Raw genomic sequence first — 20,040 nt, 5'->3', positions numbered from 1 at the left:
GTTCTACTCTGAAAGCACTTTTAATTTAAAAAGTAAAAAGCTGTGAAGAAGAGATGTGCCAAGATCTTATAAAATAGGTGTTCTGCTGCAAAGCTTTGTGGCTCACTAAAATGATTGATTTTTAAATAACTTTAATAATAAAAACACTGTTTGTATATTGTGGGTGTGAGTGTTCCAGTCTTGTCAAACTTTATATTATATACTATGCACATTATTTCTACTGTTTCCACCATACATTTACTCCACATTAGACATTGTTGGAACCCTATTTTGTGATTTTAATGTATTAACAAAATTGTTTGCCAAACGCCAAGTTTAAAGTTAGGGTTTTAACTATCCCCAAAGTATAACAGACTTGTGATTGAATTGCTTAATTTGGATTCTCATTAATACTATTAATTTAAATGTGCAGCTTAAGAAATTTCTACATTTCCATGGGATCCAGCTTCAAGAGGACAGGAACTATTGAAAAGAATTAGATGTATGACTTTACTCCACTAGAAGTATAATCTCCCATGCAGGACTTTCAGGTGTTCAGACACACTGTTTAAACATAGAATATTATTCATTCCTCCTCCTGCTATCTTTTGCAAGCTGCTATGTACGCTGGTTTGATTCCCGTTTTAACCACCGCTCACTGGGTGCCCTTGAAAAGACCAGTTTACCTCCTTGTTTGCAAAAGTTGAATGAAATCTTTTGGGCAAAGGCATTGCAACTCTGTAATTAATCTGGTTAAACACTTTGTACATGGATGGGCTTTATTAATGACCGTACACTGTTGAGGCATTATTAATGATGATGCAAAAAATAGTCTTTTTTTTATTATTATTATTACTATTGTAATTTACAGTACATGCTCTAAATAGCTCTGTTCTGAATCGGAGTAACCGATTGTGCTTCTTGGTGAATGTTTAGAAGAGGAGAATATCAATTGCAATTGTTTACACTTCACAGCAAATTATGAAGGATCGGTGGATGAATGTTGGCCATGAAGAGGAAGAATTGAAACCATATATTGAGCCCGAACCAGATTTTAAGGACACCAAACGAATAGGTAAGAGATTTCTAATTCTTGTGTTGAAATATGTTACAAGAGAATACAATTTCATATTTCCTAGAAGGAGCCTGTAATGGATACACAGGGTGTGTGAGCCCTTAGTGCTGTGGCGTAGTTGACGCAGGTTCGATGGTGAGATCCCGAGGCCTATGCTGGCAGCTGACAAATGCATCCTGTAGCAGGAATTTCACCACCAGCCGCCTCCTTCACAGATTGAGCTCTTGGATTCTGGCGGTTGGCAGGACTTAGGTGGGTCCCTAGGGCAGAGATGGTAGCTAGAGTCCAGAGATACACCAGCAAGTGAACAGATGTCAAGAGGAGAGTCAAGGTTCAGGGCAGGCAGTGAGCAAGAGTAGTCAGGTGAAGGCTAGAGGTCAGGTCCAGGCGGCAAGCAAACGTAGTCAGGTGAAGGATAGAGTCAGGTCCAGAGTAGCAAGCCGAGAGGAACATGGAGACACAGGAGATACTGATGACAGAAACAAGGAAAATAGAAGAGACGAGGCTGGACAAGGCAAGGCTGGAACAGGTGCAGCAGCTCACACTACACGACCATCTAGTCCAGCGATTCTCAACCGGTGTGTCACCAAGCACTGGCAGGTGTGTTGCGGCTCTCGGTGTCCCACTGCCCCGGTTGTGCTTCCCCGTTCCCTGCCCCCATGGGCCAATTCAAGCCTCCTCCATTCTTCCTGCCCCCGCGCAGGCCAATCAGAAGCCTCCTCCCTTCTACCTGCCAGTGGGAGTAGGAAGAAGGGAGGAAGCTTCTGATTGGCTGGTGAGGCAGGAAGCAGGGACATAGCATAGGCCGGGGGTGGGGGGTTGGGAGGAGTGGCAGTGTCGAAGTGAGGCCGCCACGGGAGCTCATCCCCATGGCGGTGAAGAAGAAACACGACCCCCGATGAAGCAAGGCCGCCACAGTAGCTCATCCCCGTTGCAGTGAAGAGGAAACACAACCCCCAATGAAGCAAGGCCGCCACAGTAGCTCATCCCCGTTGCAGTGAAGAGGAAACCCGACCCCCAACAAAGCAAGGCTGCCACGGGAGCCCATCCCTGTGGTGGCAAAAAAGACGCCCAGCTGGAGTAAAGCCACGGCAGAACTGGAGCCCATCCCTGCAGCGAGGGAAGAAGAGGTTTGGCGGTGAGGCCTGGTGCATGCATGTGTGAATGGGAGCCTGGGAGTGGGTGTGAATGGATGCCTGGGTGAGGTGCCTGGTGTGAATGGGTGTGTGCTGGTATGTGAGTCTGAGTTTGTATATAAGAGAGAGCATGTGTGTGATTAAGAGAGAGACTGGTCAGGCAGGTGATGTGTTTCTGGGTGAGAGAGAGAGACTGGTCAGGAAGATGACTGGTGTGTGTGTGAGAGACCAAGACTGGTCATGGTAATTTGGGGAATATGTGTGAGTGTGTGTGTGTGTGTGTGTGTGTGAGTGAGTGACTGGTTGTGGGCCCTAAGAAGAGGATCGTGAGGGCAGAGCTTCAGCAGCCCTTGTTGCCTCTGGTATGTGTTTTTGGCCTTCAAGAGAAAGCAGTAGGAGTTGATAAGTAAAGGTGTCTTTTTAAGTTTATTTTTCTTGATTGACTGCCATTTTAATTATTGGGTATTATGTAATCTGTCTGTTTTGAAATATTTAATTGGTATTTGGACAATATTTTAATAATTTTTATGAGTTTTTAATTGTTGGATGTTGTTCTGTTCATCAGCTGTTTTGAAACATTATTAGTATAGCTTTACAGTTATTTCTGTGTGGGGATCTATAGCAGCTTGGCTTGTACTGTTTTCCTAATAGGAAGTATATTGGTGTTTAGGGCCTGGTTTAATATTTGTAGTGTTGCCTTTTCATAGATAGGGTTGTTACTGTTTGAGTGTGTTCCATAATACAGGTTTAACTTTGTGCGGGTTAGTTTGTGTGCATTATTACGTTAGGTGCTATATTTCTCTTTCCATTTCTCCAGGTTCGCACTGCATGCAGAGTGGCTTTTTTGGTTTTCCATTCCAGTTTCTGTCTCCATATTTATAATTTGTGGTCTTTCTGCCCTTGGTGGCTTTGTGTGTGACCGAGGTGAGGTATTTTACTAGCGTGTAGGCATTTTTATCAATCTTTTTTGTTGTGTTTTCTCAATAGGATATGCTTTAGTGGTAAATTACTGTCTTTTCAGAAGGAAGGCTCCTGTGCCTAGAAGTAAAGGGAGTTTGTTTTGCTTTTACTGAGATGTCACCAGAACCAGAATATCTTTTTTGTATGGTGAGTTGTATGGGCAGTGACCCATTGTTGGGGGGTTGAGGGGGTTCCCGTGGATGCAGAGAGTATGTTTACATCTAGCTCCGTGACGGTCATAAGTTCAGTGTGTCACGCGTGTGAGAACCATCTGTCAGGCGTGTCCCGGCCGAGAAAAGGTTGAGAACCACTGATCTAGTCGACCTGCTGCTAGGGCATCTTTTCGTTGTGTGACTGGGATTTAAATACCCAGCTGCGTGACGTCATCTGTGGGCGCCGGCCTTAAAGGTTCCCAGTGTGGGGCCTTTACGATTTAGGTGCGCGTCATGGGAGTGCGCCTAAGGGGATCCCAGTGGCCACGTTCTTGGTGGCATGAAGGGGACTCTGGCATCGGCGCTTCCCTGGAGGTGAGTGCACTGGTACAAGGGGGATGTCCCGCGAGCCGGCAAATGTAACAGAGCCGATGCCAGTGGGACTCATTTTAGAAGATCTGTAAAATGAGCAGCACTATTTGTTCATGTATCCGAGCTGAGGTGTGGAAAGATGCTTTGTAGCAAAATGGAACCTATAAGGATAAATGACTCTCTCAAATTATTGGGGCCAGTTTTCAAAGAGTTTAGGCTCCTAAATTGGCTTTTTTGAACATTTACTAGAACTGGGTGCCTAAAATCAGGCTCCTAGTTTCTTTAGGTGGCTATAGGGATAGAGTTAGGGCAGGGAAATGCCAAAAAAAAAAAAGTGCTGAGTGTTTAGCGCCTGCTTTCCTAACACGCTCCCAGGCACCTCTCCTGGGGGGTGCCATGCATTATTTTAATTAGGGTCGTACTGTCAAGGAGGCAAGCATTAATTTCTGAGCACTAAAATGTGTGTATTGGACGCATATTTATTTATTTTTTTGCATTTGGCGTGAATAACTAATAGCCTCATCGCATTTGCATGTGATGAGCCCTATTAGTTTCCTGGCGCATTGGACGTGCTTTGTGGAGGCGCTAATCCCCTTATAGCATAAGGGGCTGTGGACGCGCCTATACAACCCGTATCCAACTGCGGGTTAAACAGTTTGCTCGGCTGAGAGCACAGTATTGCATCGGCCCCAAAGTTAGGAGCTTAGCACTGAGTTTTAGATCTCACCATCTAATTTAGGTTCCTAAATCTGGGCAAATGAATAGCAGGCCTCAATTTAGGGACCTAACTTATAGCTCCTATATTTATGCGGATTTTCAGCTGAGAACTTGGGCTCTTAAGCTTGGCTGAAAATAGGTCCCTAACTTGGGGACTTTTTTTTTTTTTTTATTTCTGTCCCTTTATGTTAAAGACTAGAAAGAAGTGATGGTCTGTCATTTTAATTGTATTTCTGTACCCATATTTCTGCTGTTAATTTGGTTTGTCAGAAAACAGGATTACATATATTTGTGTGTGATTCTTTCATTCTAATAGATATCATGGTCACCATGGGATTTTCAAGAGAGGAAATTAGTGAATCTTTAGTCAACCAAAAGTATGACGAAGTCATGGCTACTTACCTGCTTCTAGGCAGGAAACCACCTGAAGTAAGTGACAAAGTTATTAGATTGCATTTTCTCTATAGCATCTGCCAGTGTATCTCACTTGAAGTTACGTTATAGATGTAGTTCCCCCAGGACTCGGTTTGCACTTCACTGCTGTTCTAGCTCTACACTCACGCACATGGCCTTCTTCTTATTTCCTTCATCCATCTTGTCACAGCTATGTAGATGAGACAACAATCTTCCTTTCCTTCCCATTTTTCCCTCTTCTGTGTTATGTCTTGTGTTTAATTGATGTTATCTTCTGAATATCCAATTACTACTTTATATTAACCTAACAGACCTCTTTTTTTTTTTTTTTTCCTCTGCACTGACGCCCCCCCCCCCCCCCCCCCCCCCACCAATGCCTCTTCATCCCGTCATGAATCTGGAAAGACTCAACCACCTTTCATTTCTCTTACTGCCAAGAGCCTCGGCACTGTATTTTGACTTTTCACTCTTTTGCCTATTAGATCTTTTCCGTAATCAAGATCACTCATTTTCAGTTCGCATACACTGTCCCCATCGGCTTGTATTTATTACTTTAATTAAAGCATTTGTTGTTCACTTTTATTCAAGCGCTCAAAGCGAGATACAATCAGCAATCAATCTTGCCTGTCCTCTTCTGTTAAATGGTGCTCTTGGCCAAGATGTAGTATGAGAGGAGAGAGAATGAGCTATATGAATAGTAATTTTGCCAGTACTAATAATTCTTAGAAACCAGGAAATTCCAAATAAACTAAAGTTTAAGACTACAAATTACAAGCCAATTGGATTATAATATATTTCTTCTTAGCAATTTAGGCCTAGATTCATCAAAATGCTATAAATTTCGCATGAATAATGCCCGCAATAAGGAAAAAGGGGGGAGAGAGAGAGAGACCCTCTTTATAAGGCTGTCATAGTAGTCAATTATTTATACCACTATAGGAGGGCAATTTTGTAACTTGAGGTGAGGTTTTGGTGGTGGTCTAGGGTTTTGGGGCCAGCTTTACATGCCCAGTCAGACGTATGAACAGCACAGTTCATATCAGTGAAGATATGATGTGATTTTAAGGGAGGAAAGTCACACAAAGATGAGATTTCTACAGTGTTTTCTTGCCCTAGCTTGATAGTACCCTGGTAGTGAGTCCATCAAGCTAGGGTGAGAGAACATTGTAGAAATCTCATCTTTGTGTGACTTTCCTCACTCTAAATCATGTCAAATCTTCACTGATGTGTACTGTGCTGTTCATACATGTCACTGTGCATGTGAAACTGGCCCCAAAACCCTAGACCCACTACTAAAACCTCACCTCGAGTTACTAGATTACCCTCCTATAGTGGTATATATAGATGACAATTGTGCGCCACCCCAGAGGCGCTCTCTCTCTCTACTCCTCTCCCCTCTCCCTGACCGAAAATGTCAGAAACTGAATTCGTGATATTTATCACAAATTCTGTTTCGGGCATATCGCACAGCTTAACACCAGGAAAAAAAAAGTGTAGTGATTTCTAGCATTAAAACCGTGCAATAACGTGCGTTATTCTATCGCACGCTGCATTACTGCCCCTCATTTTCATAGATCCCACCCCAACTCCTCTCCTTTGAATACATTTTCAAAATTTGCATTTGCGTCACGCAACGTGATAACGCATGCATTATGGCATTATCGCAGGCGTTAGGGCCCTAATGCCTGCAATAATGGCTTAACGCATTTTGATGAATGACCCTGTTAATTAGATGCATTCGCAAGAGATCACCTGCAAACAGAGAAACAGATTTGCTGATTATTTCTACAGATAATGCTCACCTTCATGTCCAGGTAGGCCAATCTGAGTCCTGAAGGTAAAGATGATTTCAGGGAGATGTAGAGCAGTCTTGTGCCAGGAAATCAGGATATCTTCTTGATGATGTCTCCGTAATCTGGTGATCTGGGTCATAATTCTATCATTTACAGTTCATATACCTGTCAATCATAGGCGATTTATAGATGAATGGCATTTGCTGTACTTTTCTGAAATTTCTCCCTATTTACAGGAGATGTATAGATGAGGTGGGGGGTGGGTGGAGCAGCCGTATACTGGGCCACGTCTCTTGAACTTTTCCATTTGACCACCTTATTGGAGATGCTGTGCCATTGCTGTGTCTTCACCAGTGATCTCATTTGGCGATCAGTGAATAGCAGGCAAAGGTCTTTGACTCTTTGGAGCATGCACATCTTGCAGAATCTGCAGTTCAGACATTGTTGACGATTGCTCTTTCACTGGCGTCAGCACAATCAGCAGTTTCCAGCTTCCTTCAGTTTCCTTTTTTGTTCAGTAGTTAGCACAAAGTGTCACAGAAGTCCATCTTCAGTCAATAAAGTTGGACCCGAAGGCCTAATGGAAGCTCTAGGTGCAGTATATAATACCACCACCAATCTGTCTGAATGTCGCAATGTATTTTGACTTTTCACTTTCTTTTCCCATTAGATTTTTTCCATAATCAAGATCACTCATTTTCACTTTGTAAAAAATGTCCCTATCAACATGTATGTACTGCTTTAATTAAAGCATTTGTTCACTTTATTTGAGCACTCAAGCAAAGGTACAATCAACAATCTTGTCTGTCGTCTTCTGTCAAATGGTGCTGTTGGCCAAGATGTCTTACATTATATAATGGTGTACAAAAAGGCAAGCTATGCAATTCATCCTTCAAACCATGGAATTATTCAGGTTTGATTGCAGCAGGTCACACCTGGCAGGCCTTCTAATTTTGGCAGTCAGTCCACTCGCCCCCCCCTCCGCCCCAAACTCATGCCCAGTTCTGCATTTCACCCCTTTTTCAAACTACCTTGGTTCTCTCTTTCATTATTTATCCTTGCTTAAACTCCTCTGAATTCCCATTAGTTCCACCTTCTGAGTAAATTGAAACATTCATCAGGTTGCCCTTCTGTGCTTGTTTGTATAACCCTATATGTGTTTCACTCTGTTTTTCCACTTTCATTTTATTCATAAGCCCCCTCTCATATACATTGGGTCATTTTGTTTGTAGAATCGGATTTTGCCACTGCAGATCCCTGCTGCACTTTCTTGATACCCTCTTGATCCTTCATGAAGCTGCTGTTTTTCATTCTTAAATCCTCATTATTCCTCAGTGTACAGCTTAAGTTCATATTCAGCATCTTATTGTGTTGTTCTGCTCCCAAAGCTTTAATGTAGGGTATCATAATAAAAAATAATAATGTTTACAGATAAACAGCAGGCAAAATTTAGCATTAATGGCCAAAGGAGACTAGAGGGTACTTGAGGGGAAAGAGCTAATGAAGTGAAAACGCTAGTAGACCAAGCCAGGCACAGAAATGTAACTGTAGAGGAGGATCGGGCACCACATATGGTTGGGTTATAAAGGGGGAAAGAGAAGACTAGATAGAGGGGGATTTGAGATGATATATACTATCAGAAATTAGGCGGGAGCAAGTCTGGACTTTTGAAACCTGGGCTCCTAAAAGATGCAGAACCAGCACAGTGTTGCAAAGGTTGGACTGAGAATATGCAGTGCTCCTTTTCTCTTAATTTTATCCCCGCACAGGCAGCTGAAAAAGTGCTGGGAAAAAAAATCAATAACTTGATTACTCCAGGAAAAATCTATGCAAAATATGTCTCTGATCAAATGCTGCCTCTGCTGGTACAGTCCCTCTTTTTGGGAAAAGAGAGGATGATATACTGAAAATAAGAGGTGCAGGTTTTGGGGATGAATCATAGGGTTGTGGTAATCAATACTCTGTATTAAGAAGTAAATTCATGAATAATACATTTAGCAAGAGCAGAGTCAAGAAAATGATAGAAGCAGGCAATATTGCATAGATGGTGAATGATAGATGTAATGGTGCTAGAGAATCGACATACTAAAGATACTCTGGTTCAGGAATAACACCAAGATTATGGACAGAGCAGATGTAAAGCTAAAATTAAGAAAAAAAGTCGGAGATTACAGAATTGTGATCATTGAGGCACTTGGCCAGGAGTAGAACTTCAGTCTAATTGCTGTTCATTTTTGTGTAAATTTAGAGGACCCAATGAATTAACCATTGTTCCTTTCGCTGTACATACCCAGATAAGTCCAGAATCCTGGGTTTTGCCTCCCTGCCAACAGATGGAGACAGAGAAAGTTTCACTGACACTGTACATAACCTAGTGTTCCATCTGCAGTCCCTCAGTATTTCTCTGTCTCCAGCAGATGGTGGATGGTGTAAAACCTGCAGTCTGGAGAGAGAGAGAAAAAAAAAAAAAGAATATTAAAAGTCAACATTCCTGGATCCTCCCAGGAGGTTGTGAGGTCCTGGTGGGGCCATCCCCTTGCTTTGAGGCAGATGAGCAGGGGATTGGCGATCCTTCTAATAGCTCGGTCTTGGAGGTCTGTGGGGTGGACATCTGGTGGTCCAGATCCCTCATCCCCCACAAGACAGCGGTGGAACCTGCTGGCAGTTCTGCACTGCAAGCCCAGTGGAACGGGAAAAGTATCCCTTTTATATGGTTTGTCCTGGGCTGGGTCACTAAAGTTTAGCAAAAGGAGACAGATATAGCCAATGGTCTGGCTCTCTTCTGATCTGCCATGCAGCCTGCGCTCCTGGAACCGGAACCTCTGCGCCAAAGAAAAGTATTGTTTCTATGTATCTTTATATGTTCTCAGAGAGTAAAAAAAAAAAAAGAGAGAGAGAGAGAGAACAAGGACCAAGTTAGAGGAGTCTTTGCACCAGCAGGGTTCCCGGCCGGGCGGGGGGAGCTAACTTAGCAGCTCAGGAAGCTCAGTGATGGGTTTTTTCAGCAGATTCCTCTGCCTGTGGAGGAGACCAGGTGTTGGCTCCGTGGCACCGAGGGACTGTACCCCGCTTACCGTTGAGATGCTGGTGGTGCCACAGGTGCAGGAAGGAACAGCGTGTGCATTCGGCAGAAGTGACATGGCATTCAGTGTCTGTCAAGCATGGCCGCACCGATAAAACGAGCCTTGCAGGTAACTGGGTCTAGCACTGAGGCTTTCCCTAGCAGAATCTGCAGGAGAGGCAGGGGAATCCCCTTCTCAACTATCACTGGCAGTTCCCTGTCCTGCGGAGGTGCAGAAAGAAGGAGTCTCTGGTTCTGGTAGATTTCTTCTGCTGGTTTTAATTTGCTTTTGTGCAAAACTTGTTTAGCAGAACAAGCAGCAAGGGATGCTGGTTCTCGGGCCCCAGTCTTCATGGATTCTCAGCCAGTCAAGAGGCCTGAGCTGTTGAGAAGCTCTTCATGTCTTTGATGGTTTTCATTGCTGGATGTTAAACTGATCCAGACCTAAACGAGCTGAAGGTGCAGGCAGGCTTTGCTTAGCTATGTGATAGGCCGTGGCAGCAGTTCTTTTCCCACTTGCGTAGGTGTGTGTGCACATTCTTGCTGTGTGGTGGTTGCATGCATGGGGACTTGAGCACGTAAGGCCGTGGCCTAGCTTTGAGCTCGTACGCCTGCGACCTAGACTTGAATGAGTATTTACACACGTCCTGAGGGGGTGCGTGTACGCTCGGGTGGCGTTGGTGTGCACACAGGAGGCCTAATATAGCCGAAGTTCAGGAGAGCTAGGCACCGGGCATGAACAGGTCAAAGTGCTTTATCTGATAGCAATTCAGTCCTCACTTTCTCTTCATTTGTGTCAGCACTGTTTAGATGCTCAAAGTGATTTGACTACTACAGCTTTTGCCCATGTAGGGACATCCCCTCGGCCTATGGTGTCTCTGAAGGGGAGTGGAGTTGGAGGCGAGGCAATGGTCAGTTCTCCTTCTCCATTGTTTCTGAGGCCAGGCGCTTCCCCAAGAGAGAAAGTTTGGAGAGAACAAGTTTGGGCCTATGGACTCCGGTATAGATCATCCTCCTTCTCCTGGATGGAATATTTCCATGGCCTGCAGACCTTTCTGCAGGGGCGCCCTGCAAAGGCAAAGCAACCTACTATGTAGGGATCATGTGTTTGGGCCTCCCATTTGTCATTCACAGCAGGAAAATGCCACAGGGATGCTGTCCCTGGTAATATGCAAGGATATGTGGATCATGAGTCATCAGAGGATTCCGATGGGGAATTAGCTTTCTCACTTCTAAACGAGGGAGAAATTGCATATGATTTGAGAGCCATTTCGGACTCTGCTCAGATTTTTTTTTTCTTTTTTCACAGAGATGTCTTGCTGAGTTTGTTGGCTCAGATCCTGAACATAGTGTGGCCGTAGGTCAATTTTAAGTTAAACATCCTGTTTCTTTTTCCCCTGTATCCAATTCAAGAGATATTAGATTTAAAGAAGGTAAATGTGGCTCTCAAGGTTCCCCATTTCCACATGGAAACTCCGAGGCCCATCATAGCAGTGGTACGCAAGGGAGAGTTCTTGACATCTCTCACGTCGACAAAGGTATATCTGCACATAGCCATCAGGCCAGAGCACCAGAGATTCCTGAGGTTCATGGTCCTAAGGTAAAATTGTTGGTCTCCAGCCCTTCCTTTGGCTGGGGATGTTTCCACGTACCTTCACCAAGGTGTGATGGTGGTGGGGGCACCGCATTGCAAAAGGAGGGTAAGAACATAAGAACATGCCATACTGGGTCAGACCAAGGGTCCTTCAAGCCCAGCATCCTGTTTCCAGCAGTGGCCAATCCAGGCCATAAGAACCTGGCAAGTACCCAAAAACTAAGTCTATTCCATGTTACCATTGCTAGTAATAGCAGTGGCTATTTTCTAAGTCAACTTAATTAATAGCAGGTAATGGACTTCTCCAAGTACTTATCCAATCCTTATTTAAACACAGGATGTGTTGGTACATCCGTGTCTGGATGACTGGCTCATTTGTGCAAAATCAGAGGACCTCGGTCAACAATCACTTGATGCACTTGAAGTCTCTAGGATGGGTGGTGAACCTAGCAACAAGCCATTTAGTCCTCTTTCAAACTCTGGAGTATCTGGGAGCTCAGTTCGACACGTTAGTGGAGAGAGTATTTCTCACAGATAGAAATTGCTGAAAATATAGAATCAGACTAGGCTTCTGCTAGAGCTTTCAGTACCTATGGTCTGGGACTATTTACAGGTCCTGGGTTCTATGGCATTGACATTGGAATTAATGCATTGGGCGTTCGCACATATGCGGCCTCCCCAGGGAGCTCTTCTCTCCTGCTGGAATCCTTTATTGGAAGAGTTTCATCTTCCATTAGAGGGGGAAGCCAAGGATGGTCTTTTGTGGTGGCTTACTCACACCAGTCTCGAATGTGGTGTGGAATTGGAGGTTTTGAATTGGGTAATAGTCGCCACCGATGCAAGCCTCTCCAGACGGAGCGCATTGTGGCTAGATCAGTCAGTGCAGTGGTCAAAACAGGAGGTCTCCTGATCTATCAATCAGAGACGAGATCGGTGCATTTCGCGTTGCTTGCCTATCTGCCAAGGTTACGCAGCCATCCAGTACGGATCCTATCAAATAATGCAGTGGCTCGAGAGGCCCAGAAGTTGATTCTTTGTGCAAATCCGCACTTGGAGCGGCTGGCAGCGTCTCATATCGCCGGAATGAACAACGTTCAGGTGGATTTTCTCAGTCGGGGAATGAGGCAGGTATGTATTTCATTCACGGAAGATGGGGTATTCCGTCCAAAGAGAACACCAAGGTGTCGGGGTTTTAGAGCTGCTGAACAAAACATGGTATGGAAAGAATCGGAGCTCTGGTGTTGCCGTGGACTTGAAGGATTCTTCTTTGTTTTCCCCCCGTGGCCTCTGATGGACAAAGGATTACGGCGGATAGAGAAACATTTGGACAATGTGATCCTGGTAGCTCCAGCGTGGCCATATTGACTTTCCTTCCCAAATATGATCAACATGGCTATAGACGGGCCCTTGAGGTTTGGACATCGGTCGACTCTTTTCCACCAGGGCCCAATATTTTCGGGTCAGGTGGTTCATTCTGTCTCACAGCTTTGCTTCTGAGAGGAGACGACTAAGATGGAGAGGATAATCCAAAGCAGTTATTTCCAACTTATTGCAGGCTAGGTGACCTTCTACATCCTTGAGATATGTGCAAATTTGATCTTCGAGTCCTGGTCTGCTGTTGACTGAGTGCAGCCTCAGCCAGGTCAGGCTATGGTGTCACATATTTTGGCATTTCTACAAAAAGGATCTGGTAAAGGGACTGTCCATTAACTCTGAGAGTCCATTTAGCGACACTGGGTTGTCTCCGGAGTAAGGTGCAAGGGTATCCTCTATCTGCACATCCAGATGTTATACGTTCCTTCAGGGAGTTAAAAACTTGCATCCTCATGTGTGGAACATTTGTCCATCTTGGAATCTGAATATAGTCCTTAGAGAATTATGTGAGGCTCGGTTTTAACCACTAAAGAGAGCTACAGTTAAGGACTTGACTCCTAAAGTGGTTTCTTCATGGCTATTTGTTCCAACAGGAGAAGTTTGGAGCTCCAGGTGCCATCGTGTCAAGATCCCTTCCTACAGATGTCTGATTCAGGGATAACTTCATGCATGGTGCCTGAGATAGTCTCGGCGATCCATCTTAGTTAGACAGTTGATCTTCCAGCTTTTTTGGATTTGGTTTTCCTTACACCTCACACAGGGGAGCTTAGGCTCATAGTTGAGAGGCATGCATTATTGAGGTATCTAAAGGTCACTTTTGATTTCCTAGATCAGACCACCTCTTTGTAGATCGGATCACCTCTTTGTACGTGGAGTGGTCCAAAGAAGGGGAAGTAAGGCGTCTAAGGCTACAATTGTGCAGTAACTGAAGGAATCGATCGTGTCGGCTTACATTTCTAAAGGGTGCCCACTGCCAGGGGGTTTAGGGGCGCACTCGATGTGTTCTATGGCAACTTCCTGGTCTGAGTCACAACAGGTGTGTTTGCATGAAATTTGCTGGGCGGCTACTGGGAAATCATTGCATACTTTTGCTAGGCATTAGCAACTGAACCAAATCTCGATGAACCTGGAAGATGTGGTAGGCCTGATTGACAAACTGAAGAGTAGTAAATCACCTGGAACGGTGGTATACACCTCAGGGTTCTAAAAGAACTAAAAAATGAAATTTCAGACCTATTAGTAAAAATTTGTAACCTATCATTAAAATCATCCGATATACCTGAAGACTGGAAGATGGCCAATGTAACCCCTATATTTAAAAAGGGATCCAGGGCTGATCCGAGAAATTATAGACTGGTGAGCCTGACTTCAGTGCCGGGAAAAATCGTAGAAACTTATAAAGAATAAAATCACAAAATATTTAGATAGACATGGTTTGAGACACAGCCAGAATGGATTTACCCAAGGGAAGTCTTGCCTCACAAATCTCCTACATTTTTTTGAAGGGGTGAATAAACTTGTGGACAAAGGTGAACTAGGAGATGTATTGTATTTGGATTTCCAGAAGGTGTTTGACAAAATCCTGCATGAGAGGCTTCTAAGAAAACTAAAAAGTCATGGGATAGGAGGTGATGTCCTTTTGTGGTTTGCAAGTTGGTTAAAAGATAGGAAACAGAGTAGGATTAAATGGTCAGTTTTCACAGTGAAAAAAGGTAAACAGTGGAGTGCCTCAAGGATCTGTACTGGGACCGGTGCTTTTTAATATATTTATAAATGATCTGGAAAGAGGTACAACAAGAGAGGTGATCAAATTTGCAGATGTCACAAAATTATGCAGAGTAGTTAAATCTCAAGCGGATTGTGATGAATTGCAGGAGGACCTTGTGAGACTGGAAGACTGGGCTTCCAAATGGCAGATGAAGTTTAAAGTGGACAAGTGCAAAGTGATGCATATAGGGAAAAATAACCCTTGCTGTAGTTATACAATGTCAGGTTCTATCTTAGGAGTTACCACCCAGGAAAGAGATCTAGGCATCATAGTGGATAATACATTGAAATCGTCAGCCCAGTGTGTAGTGGCAATTAAAAAAGCAAACAGAACGTTAAGAATTATTAAGAAGGGAATGGAAAATAAAACGGAGGATGTCATAATGCCTCTGTATCGCTCCATGGTGAGACTACACCTTGAATAAATACTGTGTGCAGTACTGGTCACTACATCTCAAAAAGGATATAGCTGAACTGGAGAAAGTACAGAGAAGGATGACCAAATGATAAGGGGCATGGGACAGCTGCCCTATGAGAAAAGGCTAAAGAAGTTAGGGCTGTTCATTTTGGAGAAGAGACGACTGAGGGTGGATAATTAAGCTCTGGGATTCATTGCCAGAGGATGTGGTTACAGCAGTTAGTGTAACTGGGTTTAGAAAAGGTTTGGATAAGTTCCTAGAGGGTAAATTCATAAACTGCTATGACAGTAATTAATAAGCAATAGTAGCTTGTGATCTATCTAATGTTTGGGTACTTGCCCAGGTACTTGTGACTTGGATTGGCCTCTGTTGGAAAGAGGATACTGGGCTTGATGGACCCTTGGTCTGACCCAGTATGGCATATCTTATGTTCTTATGGGGCTCTGGCTTCCATGTGCTTTAGTGAGAGTGTTCTATAAGCAGAACTCTCCAGATGCCACCCGAGTTAAGGGAAGCTTAGGTACATTCCAGGAGTCTGAACTGATCTTGGTGCATACAGGGAAAGGAAAATTGGTTCTTACCTGCTAATTTTCGTTCCAGTAGGACCACAGATCAGTCTAGAGACCCGCCCATTTACTGGGGGGGGGGGTCTACTGCTCGTACTATTGCTTTGTATATAGTGCGGAGTTGTTGGAGGTTTTCATTAATGAGAAACGAGTTTTCCATTGTCTTTTTGGGCAACTTCACCTTCTTCCAGCTCGGAAGGGAGGGAGTTTGCTTAGAAGTTTATGATTATTGCTGTCATCTTGGCTTGGGTGTAGGTCAAAATTGAGGGACTGCAGGTGGCACACTGGGTTATGTACAATGTCAGTAAAACTTTGTCTCCAATCTGCTGGCAGAGAGGCAAAACCCAGGAGTCTGGACTGATCTGTGATACTACAGGAATGAAAATTAGTAGGTAAGAACCAATTTTCCTTTTCTCATCGCAGAACTTGGCTTCTCCAATTCACCATAATTTGGACCTCTTTTCTGCTTTGGTTTTTTTTTTTTATTGCGATTGCTATGCAAGATTTAAAAAACGGAGTACAAGCTGAGAAGTGTGAGAGAATATGCAGTGACCATGGAAATAACAAAAACAAAGCTGCTCGTTTTTGTGGGAAAGTTGCTGCTGCTGATGTTTTTCACTATAGAATTTAATGGAAAATTTTTAATGAAAGGGGTAAAAAATGGCAAATTTGTACATATGTTTAGACCTTTCTCTCAAATTTTTTAAAAATATGTATGTTAGAAAAGTGAAATACACAGCAACTGCTGAATTTAGTCCTTTTCTGTGTTTTTTTTGTAGAATTTTCTAATGCGGAATATTTTCACAAAATGAAAATGTTATTTTGCACATCCTTGAATGTAGCACTATAAACCTGGAATATTCAGCTCTCAAGCGGAGTTGTTGATTATACTGCTAAAGGTCAAAATGTGTGATTTATTATTTTAAAAAATGCATCTGTATAGAGCCTCTTATCCCTGAAATCTTCTCACTTAATGGACAGGATATGCAAGAATTATTGCTTGGTTGCAACTGGGTACTCTCTCTACCTAAAGAGGCTTGAGCTTTGCTGACTGAGGTAGAATTTGGACCTGTTTGCCTACTTGCTTTATATCTGCTGATGGCTTACAGTTGAGCTTATAGTGACCTAAAAAAAACTGAGACGTCTGTATTTTCATTTTCTATTTCTAGTTTGAAGGAAGCGAGTCCTTATCCAATAGCAACCTTTGTCAAAGGTCGCGACCCAGCAGTGACCTGAACAATAGCTCTGTGCAGTCCCCTGCTCACATGAAGGTCCAACGGAGCATATCAGCCAATCAGAAGCAGCGGAGGTTCAGTGATCACGGTGGGGATGGCCTTCGGATGTGTGAAGTGAAGCGTGTGATTTGAGACCTGACTGCGCTGAGTTTGCGTGGGCTTTGCAAGCCCCTCCCCCGTGCATGCTGGGGTGCTTCACCCTCCCTCAGTGTGGTGGCACGTGAGCCTTACCAGCGGCTCTGGCACACATGCCACCAGAGTCATCCTTACCTTCTGGTGTCACGGCCACTGTAGTACCTTGGTACCACATGCAGCACAGCTGTGGGAAAGCTGATCCCCATAGCTCTGTTTTTTTTGTTTGTTTTTTTTTACCCTCCTCTTTTATCCTTCTCCCCCCCTCCCCAGCTTCAAAGCCTGGAGAGATACTGTAGCACCGTGCCGCATCGTGTCCAGCGGAGGTCACCGGGGACTTGAGCGTATCACCTCTGCAGTGTGCTTGAGCCCTGCTGACTCCATCAGACACAGGGATGTACCTTAGTCTTGTGCGCCACAGCACTGCTGCATCAGTCGGACAGCTACCTTTTTTAAGTAAAGCTGACTTACAGTAACAATATAATTTGTATTGCACAATTAAAATATAGATTTCCTTCTGTCAAGGTGAATAGGGGCATTGGAAGATAGAGTCCAGAAACTCTGTTTAGATTCTGGGGGTGTTTGTCCAGGATTTTACTTTTTTTCTGAATATCTTCTGTTTTGTGATATCCTTTGGACCTTAAGCAGTGAAAAAACAGCAGGTGGTTGCTGTGTTAATCTAGTCAAATATGTAGCAATAAAGGTTAACAACATGGATAAAAGGTGAGATCTTTTTAGTGGACTAATTGCAGGTATATGAAGCTGTCCTAGAGGAAAAAAAAAAGTATCACCTACAAGGGGCTTCAGCAGAAGATGAACCATCAGTAATTAAAAACTCTCTTAATGGACCCACATAGTAAAACTGGATATTTAGCAATACTATTTATTCTTTGAAGAGAGATCCTCTCCTTCCCAAGGCCTTTGCAGTGGCTCATTTTGCAGCCCCAATGCATTCCTATAGGAAGAATCAGTCTACGTTGTGCTTATTCTGCCTATTACAGATGGACCAGTGTTTAGATTGTGAGCATCAAAGATCTAAGTGTTTTCAGACTCATTCACCTTTTGATCACGATCCCTGATTCATTGTCAGTATGGTTGGAGAGACAGGTTTATTTAAAATTATATTCTAAAATTCATTTTTAGAATTAATAACTATTATTAGGTTTGCAATCTGAAAGGGAAACAAAGAATACTCCAGTCACACCCCAAAGTAGAAGTATTTTAATGGTTTATTGTCTAAACTAGTTAGACAAAAATATCCTTTTCCTCTTATTTGTTTGAATTTTATATTTTCAATCTGATTTCAGATTATTTTCCTTCTAATTTCAACAGCTAAGTCTAATCTTAGCAATATGCTGCAATCACATATTTTTTGAGAAAGGATCATTGGTAAAAATGGTGAAATTAGTTTTGAGGTGGATATAAACACTCCACTATTTATTTATATTTTAAAAAGTACAACAGGCGCATTCATTATACAGCAGGACCTACGTGAAAGTATCCCATAATCGATAAAAAACAGAATTTTCCTTTTAGTGCATAGATACAGATGTAAAAATGTATGTTTTTACAACTGGCAGCCGGTCCATCCATTCCTCCTGCCGTATCGTACACAAAACGGGCTCAGGCGAACAGTGTTGAAAGTGAACAGAAAGAGGACTGGGAGAGAGATGCAGCCCGGAAACTTAGCAGCACAACTGTTGGCTCCAAAGGGGAGGTGGCAGTAAGTCCGCTCGTGGGACCAGAAAGAAAAAAATCCACCACGGTTCCAAGTGTAAGTGTATTTTTATATTGCTACATTTATTGTTTCGATTACTCAAAAATAACTGTCCTTTCTGTGTACTGTACAAAAACAACTCTAGTTTAAAATGTTGTGGAATATAGGTTACACACAACCTAATTGCAAAATGTAAAACAAAAACTCGATAGAGCATTTAAAGTGTCACCCAGGGTTGGCACCGTGGCTCGGCTGGGATACAAGGGATCCAGGTTGGGAATCCTTGCCCGTCGGGACTGGTTGGGTCTGAGCATGCAGCGGAGGGGAGGGAAGCTGGGCTGCTGTTAGCATGGGTGGCCTTCGCTAGCTAAGGAGTGGCACTAAGGATGCACCTTAAAGGAGGTGCTTCTCCTGCCCTTGAACCAGCCAGGGTTCCCCAGAGTTAACTGGGCAGTCTGTTTCCGGGGGGGGGGGGCCAGATTGAAGATTAGGAGCAAAAATGTCAAAACTTATTGATGCCTGGACCAACTCTGCGGCAGGTCACAAACCCTATAGGGTTGCTGGGTTCAGGATGCACTTTGGCAGTGGTTCCCAAACCTGTACTGACCGCACAGGCAGTTAGGTTTTCAGGATTGTCCACCGCGAATATGCAGGAGCCATATTCATGTGCAATAGAGACCCAGTATATCCCGTGCATTTTCATGGTGCTTATGTCTGTATCTCCACAAACACGACATGCTGTCAGGTGGTGGTCGAGCCTTATCAGTTTTCTATTTTCCAGTGGTTCTCCTTTAGGTAGATATGTGTTTGCAGTACAGTGCATTGCGAGTGAATGCATTTTCCTTTCTTCTCTCAATGTTCTTCTTCCTAATGCAGAACAACGTCTTTCCTGGTGGTGGAATGACGCGAAGGAACACCTACGTCTGTGAGCGCACCACAGATCGGTATTCTGCAATACAGAATGGAAAAGACAGCAGGTACTCGTCTATTTGATGTCACTCACAGATATATCCTCGGAGGTCCCTGGACACTTAGATTCATAAGTGGGACCCCTTAAGAGGATAGGTGTGATAAAACAGGAGACGTCTTTTAAAAAATAAAAAAAATAAAGTAAGTCGTCCAAGAGTTACTATTTTAATGCAAATTATAGGGCATTGCAAGTGAAAAGAGTGGTGTTCCCTTTATTGCCCTTGCGTAATAAATTGCATTTCATACAGGTGTCATAAATCTGCTTCTATAAGAAGGTCATGCAGATCAGTTCTGTTCAGCTCTTTTATACTGCCTGATCTTGGAATACAGCCCAGAAGAAAAATTGCATTCATTCCCTTGTCATTTAAAACATAACCCTGCTGAAGTAGCTTGCTGCGTAGTGACAAAGATCCCTCGTTTTCTGTGGCACCCTATCTGTACAGGCTATAGCTGTCTCTATAGTGGGATATAGTGTCTTTAGTATGAAAGTGCAGTACAGCACGTTTTTTGGGACTGGAACAAACCCATGTCAAATAATGAATATTTCTCAGTAATGGGGAGTTTCTCCTTAGTTGGTATTTTCCTTTTTTCTGCTCCATCCCCTCCCA

At 43.5% G+C, this 20,040-nt stretch overlaps 1 protein-coding gene across 5 annotated transcripts in view; it reads left to right on the top strand.

Annotated features, from left to right (window-relative positions):
* The window catches only part of MARK1 (microtubule affinity regulating kinase 1), a 387,182-nt gene that overhangs the window by 291,786 nt on the left and 75,356 nt on the right, over positions 1-20,040 (top strand). For all 5 annotated transcript variants that reach the window (XM_029593165.1, XM_029593162.1, XM_029593164.1 and 2 more), the window contains 5 exons: positions 955-1,054; positions 4,708-4,820; positions 16,549-16,702; positions 18,327-18,520; positions 19,340-19,440. In XM_029593165.1, the coding sequence (XP_029449025.1) occupies positions 955-1,054; positions 4,708-4,820; positions 16,549-16,702; positions 18,327-18,520; positions 19,340-19,440 (662 nt within the window). The remainder of the gene's footprint in view (positions 1-954; positions 1,055-4,707; positions 4,821-16,548; positions 16,703-18,326; positions 18,521-19,339; positions 19,441-20,040) is intronic.

The sequence above is a fragment of the Rhinatrema bivittatum genome, chromosome 3 (genome assembly GCF_901001135.1).
Source record: "Rhinatrema bivittatum chromosome 3, aRhiBiv1.1, whole genome shotgun sequence".
Lineage (NCBI taxonomy): Eukaryota > Metazoa > Chordata > Amphibia > Gymnophiona > Rhinatrematidae > Rhinatrema > Rhinatrema bivittatum.
This window is presented reverse-complemented; position numbering and strand designations above follow the sequence as displayed.